The sequence below is a fragment of the Sabethes cyaneus genome, chromosome 3, assembly GCF_943734655.1.
Source record: "Sabethes cyaneus chromosome 3, idSabCyanKW18_F2, whole genome shotgun sequence".
Lineage (NCBI taxonomy): Eukaryota > Metazoa > Arthropoda > Insecta > Diptera > Culicidae > Sabethes > Sabethes cyaneus.
The window spans coordinates 228864036-228876611 of record NC_071355.1 but is presented as its reverse complement, the minus strand read 5'-3'; the positions used below and the strand labels follow the sequence as shown (position 1 = coordinate 228876611).

Sequence of the window (12576 nt, the reverse complement as noted above, 5' to 3'; positions counted from 1 at the left end):
GTCTTCAGGATTATAGAAGAGTGAACTATATTGTTAATATAATAGGGGAATGTCGTCGTGGTTGGGCCGTCTTTTGGTCCATGAATTCCATTTTAAAAGAAGTTTTGGAAATTTAACAAAGGTCTAAATACAAAGGTCTAAATACTTTGTTAAGTTTCCAAAATTTCTTTTGAGATGAGATTTGTGGACCAAAAGATGGCCCAACTACGACGACATTCCCCTATATTTGGTTTTATGGAAGAGTCTCGAATTTCTTGAATTCGATTAGTTTTTGAGTTACGCAGAAATTTTTGTTTTATTTGAATGATAATCGTTATCCCCCTACCACAGGGGTGAGAGGTCTCTAACCATCATAAAATAAATTCAGGACTCCAAAATCCTCCACATGCCAAATTTGGTTCCATTTGCTTGATTAGTTCTCAGGTTATGAGGAATTTGTATTTTATTTATATGGGAGCCAACCCCCTCCTCTTAAACATGGGACGGGTCCTAATTCATCATAGAAAAAATTCTTGCCTCCGAAAATCCCCAAATGCCAAATTTGGCTCCATTTGCTTGATTCTCGAGTTATGAGGAAATTTGTGTTTCGTTTGTATGGAAGCCCCCTCTCTTAAAGGGGAGAGGAGTCATAATTCATTTCCTAAAGAGTGGAGGGGTCTCAATTCACCATTGAAAAAATTCTTGCCTCCAAAAACACCCACATGCCAAATTTGGTTCAAATTGCATGATTAGTTCACTAGTTATGCAGAAATTTGTGTTTCATTTGTATGGGAGCCTTTTAGGGGTGGAGGGGGCTCTAACTATCATAAGAACCTTTACCGGCCCCAACAACCCGTACATGCAAATTTTCACGCCGGTTGATTTAGTAGTTTTCGATTCTATAAGGAATATACGGACAGACAGACAGACAGAAATACATTTTAATAGGTATAGACTACGCAATACCAAGATGATTCAAGTCAAAACAAACTCATTACTAATACAATGATTTTCAAAATTTCACTGAGTTTCGTTAAGAGTGTACAGAATCGCCGTAGGCATTTGTTGTTAGTCGGGATCTAAGAGAGAGAGAGAGAGAGGTGCCAGCTCAGTGACAGATTGATTGTTGTCGTTGTCTTCTTCTTCTTATATTTGATGCAAAAAATTCAAATACTACTATTCAAGTCAAGTCAGCATGTTCCGGTTTGCGAGGAGTTTGAAATTTCAACGCAAATAAATACTTCCCCTGTTTTATTCAATCAAGCTAGCCCGGTTCACATTGACATTTCTTACCCGGTTTCCACTGACAGTTCGATGCACAAAAACAATCACAGCTGGCGCCTCTCTCTCAGCTCAGCATTAATTAATTTATAACATTGCGTACCAGAACAAGCGCGTCGCGCTGTAATCCTGCACTCTTGCAATGAGAATAACGCACTATCCGCTTGTGATTCAGTTGAACTGTTAAGCAATCAGTTAAGTTAAGTTAAGTTAAGTTAAGGAGTTCAAGCGCAAATGGAAGATGGTTGTCGAAACAATAAAAAAAAATTGCGTTTAACCTTTAGAAGTGAACCAAAAGAATAACAAATCAAAAAATGAAAAGGAAGCTATAGGATCTTCTTTATACTAGTGCTAAAAAAACGATCCATGGTATGGAGCACTAGGTTGACCAAGAGTACCGTAAATCAAAAGTAATTTGCAATAGAGGAGCTTATAATACTTATTTAGTTATTTTAAAATAAATTCATACTAATTTAAATACTGGCTTTACCTCAATAACAGAACATTGGTATAAAACGATTTACTAAATTTACTACAACAAATGAACTACGCATTAATATTCGAATGCTCAACCACGAATTGGTGCCGTACTTCGTCTATTTCTTCTACCTTCTACTTGTACAAATTCAAGAGCTAGTGGGTATGGGCAGTGAAACGTTGCTAGCAGATAGAATGCTAAAATTTCGATTATTATTACAGTAAAAATCCTTTAAGTGTATCTTTCCAGCGTGAGCGTTCAAATATTGTTTGTTAGAACTGTCCTTTCTTGCCCAATAGCTAGTCTAGACAATTTCATATGTGATGTGAAAACCAGTTTCGCTTGCTCCATTGAGACCATAAACGGTGTCACTGTTGAATTGTAGAACGAACGGCCCCGCGCTGGATGCTGAAAATGATTGATCGATTAGTGATCCATAAAACACACCAAATTTTCAATTTTTCTTACTTTCCACATACTTTTGATGAATACTATGTCCGCAGAACCGATTAAGCCTCATGATTTGACCACTTAACTCAACTCGTCCATCCGGTATGAAGAGATGGTCCTCCGACCGAAGTGGGGTTTCGATATGCGAATAGCATGCTTCTTCATATCCAGAGGCATCGTTGGTAGCCAGGTCGAACACATCCGCGTACAGTTTCAGTGCCGTGTTGGTGCGAAGGCGACGGAAGCAGATGGCATAATGCATGCCACCAATATAGGGTCCTCCCATGTTGAAATTGAACGATTTAATGACTCCGGTCTGTGCTGTATGATACTGCAGACAGCCCGCCGGTGCCAGCGATGCCAAATCATTATGAAAGGTCTTGGCCAAACCGGTAGATTCGGTTCGAACGGCTATTTTCGAAGCATAGGCTGCGCCTATCGGACATTCTAGCTGCTGCACCCGTATGTTCCAGTACGGTCCGCTTTGCCCCGGGAGCCTCGTGCCAAGATTAAAGTTAATAGCCAATGTCAATTCCGTGAGGGTCGGGTTGAACGGGACATAAACTAGCGGAAACGATACAAGTGAAAACCATTTACCACAAATCCAATTAGGCCGTTCGCTGTGACGTCTTTTCCCCTCTCACCAGAATAAAACTAATAACTTACTGTGCTGTCCGCTGTTTTCGCCACACAATTTGAAATCCAGATTCTGAATCGAAAGTGTGTCGACGGTGCATTCCACGCCACTATCGATCGTCGGTGAGGCCAGGTTGAATGAGTTGAAATCCAGACGAAGCTGCATGGAATAGATGTGACAAAAAGGTCAATCATCCGATGCGTCGGATAGGGTAAAGGAAAGTTTAAGGGACATCACAATCGTTCGACGCCAAATGAAGCGATGAATTGTGGTCTTGAGCCAAACTCGTGAACAAATACCCGGGTAGCATGTTTCTATTTCACACCAGGCGTCATCGTGGCAAGACTAGCCAAGGGAATCCGTTGGAAATGCAAATTTTGAGTTTGGAATTTCATTGCAGCCGTAGGGGGTCAGTCAGTCAGTCAGCTCAGAATACGAGGATGCGTCCGGATTGTCCGGTTGGGAGGGATGGGTGATAAGGGGCGTGTCAGGGGGTCGTGGCTGCGGGAGCACAATCGGCGCTTGCTTATTACCTGACAGACGCGTAAATTGATGGCACGTATGCTGTAGCTGCAGCTAGTGGCGGCACCGTTGGTGCCAATCTGGTCCGGTGAAATCAATGTGGTTGTTTTCAGCAACGATGTGCCGCCGCAGGCTAGTGTAGGACCTAGGAAAAATCATCGAAAGCGTCAGTGGGTGAGATATTTTCGAGCATGCTATCGTTGGCATCCGAGCTGGTGCAGTTGCTTCGGCTCGCACGATTAACGCACATATTGCAATGTGAGTGGGGATGACGATCACGTTATAGTGCTATTTTGATTTTCCCCACATTTCAATACAAACTTGGTTATTTCAGTTCATTTTTCTTACTGATGTGAATTCTATTGAAATTATTGACATGCATATTTTTTCGGTGCTTTTAATCAATCAAACCTTAGATGCACATCGGTAGGATCTCTTTTTCGTCATTTATTATTTCGTCGTCGAATAAACAACCATTCAGGAACAAACGTTTCGGGGATTCTTGGATAAAATTTTAAATTAAAATCTAATAATATACCCAACTTTCTACTAATATACCCAAAGTTTCCCAACTAAATGGTTCTTTTCTAGACTAAATGATTTACCCATTGACAACAGGATATGATTCATATGGACTATAAACATTACACTAGTGCCAGAAACTAACTGTTTTTATGCACCTTTAGCGACATCATCACTATGGTTTCCCAACTAATTTGGCATACGTTTTATCCAATTGAAGACCTTTTCTTTGTGGTGGAACCGCTCATTTTTTATAGAAATGTTTTTCGCCCTCTACTTGCAGACTTCATAAGTTTCACTTGAAGCAAACACTGAAGAAAGCTGGAAGGACAGAAACGTATCTGGCAGAATAATAAATAAATATTACAATTGAAAGGAAAGCTTCATATTTCATAACTGTTTTCCCCTTGCTTAAATTGGTCAAAGTAATGATGAGCCGTTCATTTTTTTTTATAAATTTTCAGTCAAGATTTATTTTTAGCGTTTTATAAATTTAGCGAAAGCTAACAAAACACTAACGCTTTTAAACTTAACGAAAACGCTAACCACTATTAATAATACTAGCTCATTAGTGAAATCGTGCCCACCTCTAGTGCGATAATAAACCAAACAAGAAAACCAAAACACGATCTTGGAAGCTGTACATGACAATGCCGATGAATCGTCAAGGCAAATTTCAACAGATTCCAATAGAAAAAAAGGTGGCAGACATTTTCAACCATATGAAACTGTCGATTTTCATGTTTTTATTGCATCCGAGACCGTCAACTAGGAAATTTATGTAGAAGAAAAAAACGCGAAAAACACGTGTTACTTTCCGGACGCAGCAACTTTGTTTCTTACTGCTTTGGTCGGATTTGGCATTCGATAATTGAGGAACAATGGCCATAGAGTGGTGCATATGGATAAAAACCCTCCCAATACGCCACAGCCTCACCCAATCGTGAAATATTGAACCATTGTCAAGCGGAACATGGATGGTTTGTCGACCACAAAGCGAAGACAAAGGTTTGCTTTTTACCACAGGCTCTGTATAGCCTCAAGTTAGTCGCATCTGGAAAGTTGGTTTACCGTATGCATTAAAAACAGGCTGATTTTAGCGATGTTTCACTGTGATTATCCTGCTATCTGCTGGTGAATACACCTTTTTATCACCATTCGTAGCAACCTTGTGTATACAGAAAATTTTTGATTTGGTTGATTTAGAGTTGTCATGGCGAAAATAGTCAAGCACCTGTGCTCGATACTTTGTTCGTACTGTCAGCTCCTCCCCGGAGTGAAAAATCTGCTCATCGACCTAAAATGCACCAGAAGCTGAAGAAAAAGACCGAGGGTAACGTAGCCTCATCGTTTCGCAGCTTGGCCTGAGAGGTCGGAGCGACCGGTCGAACGGTGCAGAAGTACTTGGCCAAAATGGACATTTTTGCGAAAGCATCAGTCGAGGCCAGCCGTGTTTAAGCAGTAGGGGATTTCCCAGAAGGATCGAATGACGATACTGATGAAAAACACCTTTCCGGCGATGCGCGACGTGGTGGTAATAATGGATAACGCGACCTATTTAACGCTAGACGACTGGGTTCTCAAGATAAAATTTACAAAATTGTTAATTTTTTTTTAATGGTAAACGGCTTTCTGACAGCAGCAATAAAACTGTCATACTGCCAAGTGGTTCACTCTTCAGAACGTTTTTATGCCCTCTTTAAGAAGAGGGTTATGGGCTCAAGTAGTCTTATTACGCTCTACTGGTAACAGCTATGAAATCGATTAAGTTTTTCGTTGGTTGATAGCAACGTCCATAATTTAATGTTGCTTTTCGCTTTGTTCTACCAAGCCATAAAGCCTGTAGCTTGTTGTTGTTAATATGCTAAAAAAGCCTGCTTGCTTGCTGCAGGTGGCGATAGTTTAGTAAGTAAAACACTCGGGTACCAACCGAGAGTGTCTAGGCTCGAACTCCATCTGCTATTGCCCCGATTTATTTTGGGTATGAAATCGGGAAGGCAACTAGGAAAAAGCGCCCAACATAGCACTAGTCCCTACCTAGCGCCTCCACGTGGTCATACCTGGAAAAACTTCAATTTGTATAATGGAGTAGCCAAGCTGGGAGGTGCGGGGTCGTATGGTTTTCTGTTCCTAACCTTACATTTGTAGTTTTAGGCAACCATAGAACCACCGAGGGTTCGGCGTATTACTAAAGCTTTATTAGCAAAGATACTCCCAACTACTGTAAAAAAATCATTATCTACATGCGTTTGGTACGGGTGGTCCGCGCTTTCTTCCTTCCGCTTAATTTCAAGGAGTTTAATGGAAATAGCTATTATTTCTGGTTCCACACCGCCTACTTAGCTTCGAGGTACGATGCTGGTCTAACAAGCCAGTCGTCGCATGTTCGAATCTCGATTAGACGGTGCTTGCTTGATAGAGTCAGTAGGATCGTTACACTGGCCCCGTAATTTTCCTGTACTCTAAACAGCCGGCTGCGAAGTCTGTCGATAAAGAAGGGTAATGTCTAATGACGGTTTAAGCCCACGACTTTGCTTTCTGGTTCCACTTGATTCCTTAGAATTCTCTTTGCGGTACTTGCTGGTCGTTGACAAGAAAAATGATTGATTCAAGTAATCGTTATTTTCCACGATGCTTTCAAGAATTGGCTGCATTAGTGTAAGGTTAGATTAAATTAGATCAACTGCGCCACGTTTGTCAGAAACTTAGCATACGTGGGGCGCACCAAATAAAATCAATTTTATTACGGTTGCTTGTCAAGCGGCAATAAATCGGTTATTTTTATAGAGCTATTGACTTACACCCACACCAATTAGTTTTATTGCTACTATGATGAAGAATATTAACGATCAAAACAGAAATCATTTTTAATGCGAGGCCATATTACCAAATTCTTGTGTTTTTTTTAACTCGCAAACGAAAATTCATCGAAGCAAAGTGAGTTGCAGAAAGAAAGTTATTATCAATCGGTTTTCGTGTCACAGGAAGCAACTGAAATGATTTTGCCAGAAAATGAGATCCGCTAATTGAATATATTTATTTTGTTAAAACAACTTGTTTTCAAAAGCTGCAAAATTTCGATAGCACGTGTCATAGCAACATACACAATAAAATTTAATGCGTATATGCTGCACAACTGCGAAGACTGCTGAAAATTGATTATTTATTCTATGGGATACTTCATTAAGGTCACTATATACCATATCAATCAGGATAATCTGACAGTAAAACTTTAATTCTTCTGTTCACGGATGTATTTTCTAGTCAACAAAACTGGAAGAATGATTTAGCTTTATATTAGAGTAAGCTGTAAGCTTTATAGCTTTGTATCGAAAATTAAAATTAAATTAATAATTTATTATGATTAATTTGGTCGTAGACGGTTTTACAGCGACCATCAGGAAGTTCTTGTGGAGCTCGTAGAAATCCACTATACATAAACATAATAAATCTTTCACACCAAGTTCTCGAATAAAATCCTCTTGTAGCTGACGATCAGCTAGAAGGGAAAATCCAAGCTGCTGTTTAATCCTCCGAGTTTTGTGGTAAACAAGGTGATATACAGTGCGATGTACGGAAGTGCAGTGCGAAGTTACCGTCGTATCACGTGTAGGACGATGTGGTTTTTGGCCAAGATATCACTGGAGGAAATATATCGGCTGAAGATAAACGGTATACCGTAGATCGGTAATCCTCCCCACGTCCCCAGCTGCGATCGATAGAAAATTTTTAGACTTAGCTGAAGCAAAGGATCTATTCCAATAATTTCGTGGCTAAAGCGGAGAAGCGGCTGATCGCCAACATCAAGAAAGGGTTGAAGAACACATCGACATCTAACTTTTCATCGGTCTTGGCCTAGGTTCTGGCCAACTGCTGTAAGCCACCTATTCATTTGCAGCTTAACATTAGTATAGTAGAATTCCTCCAAAATGCAATAAGGTCAATAATCTGAAAGAATGGTATGGTGAACATTCTTAACGACCCATTGTTTTTATTGTTACTTGATGCATAACCATAACCAATATACTTGATATTATACCAGGGAACAGCTGTCATATGGTAAGATACTATTTCACAAATGCTTCTAGATTGGAAGATAGGCGATAATATTTATGGTTAGAATATAGTTCCAATTATTGCGGGTTTGCTTTAATAGTTCACCGTTCGGCTGTGTAGGTTGAAGAAATCAAGACATCGAATTTCGATCTCGGCTACGTGGATAGTATTAGCAGATTCACAATTCCACCACAACTCATACAGACACAACCAACGACATTACTATCAAGATGTTCGGAAAGGTGTTATCTTAAGTAATATCGCTAGTATTTTTGGGCCTATGTCAATAAAAAAAGAAGTAAAATTTGCCTTCCTTTACGTAATAATAGACACGCTATTTGTGTTTCAGTTCAATTCAGTTTCGGGTTTTCACGAGTGTGTTGGAATTAATGCGGTTTCTACGTAAAATTTGGAATTCACGCGGGACGTTCTCTGTGCGTAAAAAACAAATTGAGTGTATACAATACAAATTGTCAATAAATTTTGAGCTTTCGTTGGATGATCACTCGTATTACGGTTTGGTACTGAATTTGGTCATAAAAACCGTCATGAGTGAGTAATAAAGCTAAAATTATAACTAGCATTCGACAAATTAATTCCAACTCCAATGTGTCGTTGCAAATTAATATGCTTCTAACAACTCGGAAAAACGTAGAGTAAAAGAATCCATTGATTCAAGTTGCATTTCAAATCATTTTGATTCAGCCACAACCGGTAATCAAAGCTATAGTTAATACAAATTAACCACAGATATTCTTTCAAAATTCGTTAGATTATACACCCATCCACCACTCTTCCGCGCGATATCACCGCGCTATTGTGTAGTTGATAGCTACAGTGCGTTAACATGCCACGAGACTCGGTTGACGCTTCACACCTGTAAACTGTCCTGCAGCACCGCGGATTCCAATCGTCGCCAGGTGGATGATTGCCGCCAAGATGAAAGGCGCCTTCACGACCATTGTGCTATCACCCGGTTAGAACACTCTCGCTAGAGAACACTGACACAACGCATAAAATGTCAACACGAAAGATTTGATCGCTCAAAATGTCTCGTACCCGTCGTAGTAGTGTAAACGCCAAATATGTCACCGACCGAAACAAAACTGAACCCGTCCCGCTCGATTGGGACCTCTTTTATAGGAATGCTCCAAATCTGTGTACCTTGAAAGAAACGTTTTATCAGTAAACGATACTTTCCAACGCAGCCTTCATCGAACCGACCCCCCTCAGTCGGGGGAGATTGCCTCACGATAACGAGTTCAGGAGGACTTTGCAACCATTCATACGATTCGGATGCTACCCGTGCCAACGAGAGTTTATCAGTTTCGTCTGACCACAGCTGGCGGGTGAGTTACAAGATTTTTCCATTCAAGTCGAAAACTATTCACTTAAGTATTTGGCAATCTCAGCCAGAAGATTCTTAACCGCGGCAAATTTCTCCTTGTTGATCTAGGTTAATAGGAAAGCAAATAGAAACTAATTGGTGTCTCGTGATCAAGTGTTCCGAAATGTTTCTTGTTTACTTTTGTTTCAGCCGGGTGTCGAGCTTTGTTTTCGACGGCAGGTTTTTCAAAGTGATGATGTGGAAACCCATGCGCATCTTTCGCTTGGCGATTTTAAGGCGATTGTTGTAGCATGCACGTGCTGATGACGGCGTATCTGTTTTTGAACAATGACAGGGACTAGCGTTGCGTTGCGTTGGTTCCCGCCGGAAGCTGTTGACCTCATCGATGATCGTCAATAAACGATGACAACAGGCCAGCCAGCGGCGCTAGTGATGTCATGGACAGCAGAAGGCAGCTGGTCGTTTGCATTGGGCGCAACAGTTTATCCTGTCATATGTTGTTTATGCGTTGGGTGGGTTGTATCTGGTAGCTCGATAAGATTGAACTTTTGTACTTACATGTATCGTGTTGATTGATAACCAGCAGCAGTATTGAACGACGTTTTTTAACAGAATTTAAAAAAAATTGTATTCGAAAAAAATGACAGAGATTGAAGGATTGGTACAGAGTTGTCAACAACAAGATTAAAAAAAAGTCCCACCGGTAAAACGCTTCGAAAACCCCCGCGAAATCAAAAATGTTTCTTTTTGTTTTAAGCACGTTCTGTTCAGACTTTTGTTATTTTCAAAAGTATTTTTGTGCTTCAGAAGTGTTTTTATGATTTTGAGCCCAATCTGGAATTATTTTTATGTTTCCTTCTTAGGGTAATATTTTATATTTTCTTTTTGCCGGATTCCTTTTACCGAGTGTTCAGGTTGTGTAATTTCAATATACTTTGTCCAAATTCAGTTTTTCTTCTGAGTAAACACTGCTTGAAAAAGTAGTCTTGAAATATTCGTCAGGCTACAAACAACTTGATTGAAAGATCACATGACGACCATAACGGGGCTCGACGTATCGGTCGCCATGTAATTAAATTGGAATGTTGCCCTAGAGATTAAAAATATACGTTCTGTTGTTGTTCTCGCTCCTTATCGAAATCTCCATAAAATAATATACATAAATGACGTAAGTCACTAGATTTTTGACCAAACTCGTGTTTTAGTCTTTGACCTTGAAATGCGGTCAGGCATTAATATTAATTTTTTTTTGAAACGATAGTTTTACAATTGATGGAGGGACGGTAGGAGAAAGTAATGAAAATTTGTTGGAAAATGATGGAAAAGAGTGGAAAGGGGGGAGATAATAGGTAGCTACGTTTAACAAGTTGTCGTTGTGACTCCTATCTTTTGTCCAGTGCTGGAAGGTGCCTGGGTCGAACCAAGCTTTAATCAAAGATTATAACCGGATTTGAACCTGGTACCTGGTACCCGTGTACCTTTGAAATTTTCATTACTTTCCCCTACCCTCCCTCCATCAATTGTAAAACCATCGTTTCAAACACTAGATTTTTATTTTCTTATATTCTTATATTTTCTTAAAGCATAAATATCCAACTTTCTAACGAATTGTCGCGTGTTTCGCATCGTCAGTCAGTCGCGGTTGAAATGCATATCTGTCAGAACAATAAATATAGAGCGCATTTAAAAGTAAAAGTATCAATTTGCTCAATCTTTGGATTTCTTAGGACGCTCATGAATGAAAGGAACATAACATGGAAATGAGCACAGAGCACAGAGCACAGAGCACAGAGCACAGAGCACAGAGCACAGAGCACAGAGCACAGAGCACAGAGCACAGAGCACAGAGCACAGAGCACAGAGCACAGAGCACAGAGCACAGAGCACAGAGCACAGAGCACAGAGCACAGAGCATAGAGCGCAGAGCGCAGAGCAGAGAGCACAATTTTCAAGAGTTTTAGTCGTTTATGTCCCCTTAAATAATGCACATTTATATCAGAATGAAAAAATAAATTATTGGATATTAGATAAACTGATGGAAATTTAAATAACGCAATTATATTTCACTTGATGGATTGTTGGTGAAATTGTTCTATTTTTGCCCATTTATACTCCTTATATACTATATACATGCTTTATTATTGAATTCACATGATACTTATTGTTAACCTTGCCCTACTAACACGATATCCTCTGTTTTCCTGTAACATCTATAAAAGTAGTATGGATTCCTTGCATTTTCAAAAGTAGATGCTATCTCTAACATTTTCGAGCCTAATTTAAATCCAAGTTCAAGTCCAATAGGGTAGACGCACCAGTAGTAGTGGTAGTACCAGTAGTAGTGGAAACTTGAATTATTCCATTATTTTGGCACAAGTTTGATAAGTATCGAACTACCAGTAATATTTGATAAGTATCAAACTTGTGCCAAAATTTGCAAAAATAATGGAATAATTCGAGTTTCCACCACTACTAGTACTACCACGGCTAATGGTGCGTCTACCCTATAAACCCTCGTTTTTTTAATTAAAATTGAAAATCTAATCTGTCAACTCTAACTCTAAGCACAGACTAACCGACGTAACATTGAAGCCTTATTCCATCGGCAATAAAAACGATCATTTCAAATTTTTGCTAAAGCCAAGACTCAAACAGCAGTCGCTCCGTGAGAACGCCGCTCGCCTGTGCTGGCGCTGTGGTCAGATAATATACAAGTAAATTTATAGCATTGCTAAATTTATAACAACCTACACTCAAAAAAATCAGCACGTCAAGTTTACGTGAAAACATAGGTAATTCTCATCCATCACAGTTTTCATGTAACATCCACGTGAATTGTTGGTAACTCGCACTCATACTAACCAGTTTACATGGATCCCGATAATTTTTATCAATTTTCCCGTTAACTAGTACATGAAGTTCACGCAAGTTGCTGTACAGAAGTTTACATGATTTTTCACGTGGATGTGACGTGTCGATTTTTTTGAGTGTACTCTGCGTGGCACCAGGTGTTGCTAGTGTTTTTTCCAAGCTTTAGGGGTGTCGTTGAAACGATGTTTTGTTAGAAAATTTGTTCGAAGTGTTACGTTTGTTAGTTTGTGCTTCAAGTATAATTTCACCTCTATAAAATTTAATGTAAAAAAACTCTTTACTGTGGAACTCGGTCGTCCGGAGTTTTTAATTTAATCGGCTGGTATTTTTATGGTAAGCAAGTAAAATTACGTAAAAAAGATCCGCCATGCAAGATTACTTTCGGATTTTTAGACCAAAACGCACCACATCTCTCGATGATCGCTTTGTGTC

At 39.6% G+C, this 12576-nt stretch overlaps 1 protein-coding gene across 1 annotated transcript; it reads right to left on the bottom strand.

The window, feature by feature from the left end:
* Positions 1-2042: 2042 nt before the first annotated feature.
* Positions 2043-8887, bottom strand: LOC128740841 (uncharacterized). Its single transcript, XM_053836408.1, has 5 exons — positions 8803-8887; positions 3359-3492; positions 2855-2984; positions 2207-2752; positions 2043-2146 (listed from the first exon to the last, which is right to left on the bottom strand). The coding sequence occupies exons 1-5, from the start codon at positions 8885-8887 to the stop codon at positions 2043-2045; spliced, it is 999 nt and encodes a 332-aa protein (XP_053692383.1).
* Positions 8888-12576: the final 3689 nt, after the last annotated feature.

Bases quoted from the DNA above. Each gene is read 5' to 3' on its own strand.
- LOC128740841 (XM_053836408.1), bottom strand. From the start codon at position 8,887: ATGGTCGTGAAGGCGCCTTTCATCTTGGCGGCAATCATCCACCTGGCG. The intron at 2,985-3,358 runs GTAATAAGCAAG...TATTCCATGCAG, and splicing joins TCAATTTACGCGTCTGTCAG to CTTCGTCTGGATTTCAACTC. The intron at 2,753-2,854 runs GTAAGTTATTAG...CGTTTCCGCTAG, and splicing joins CGAAAACAGCGGACAGCACA to TTTATGTCCCGTTCAACCCG.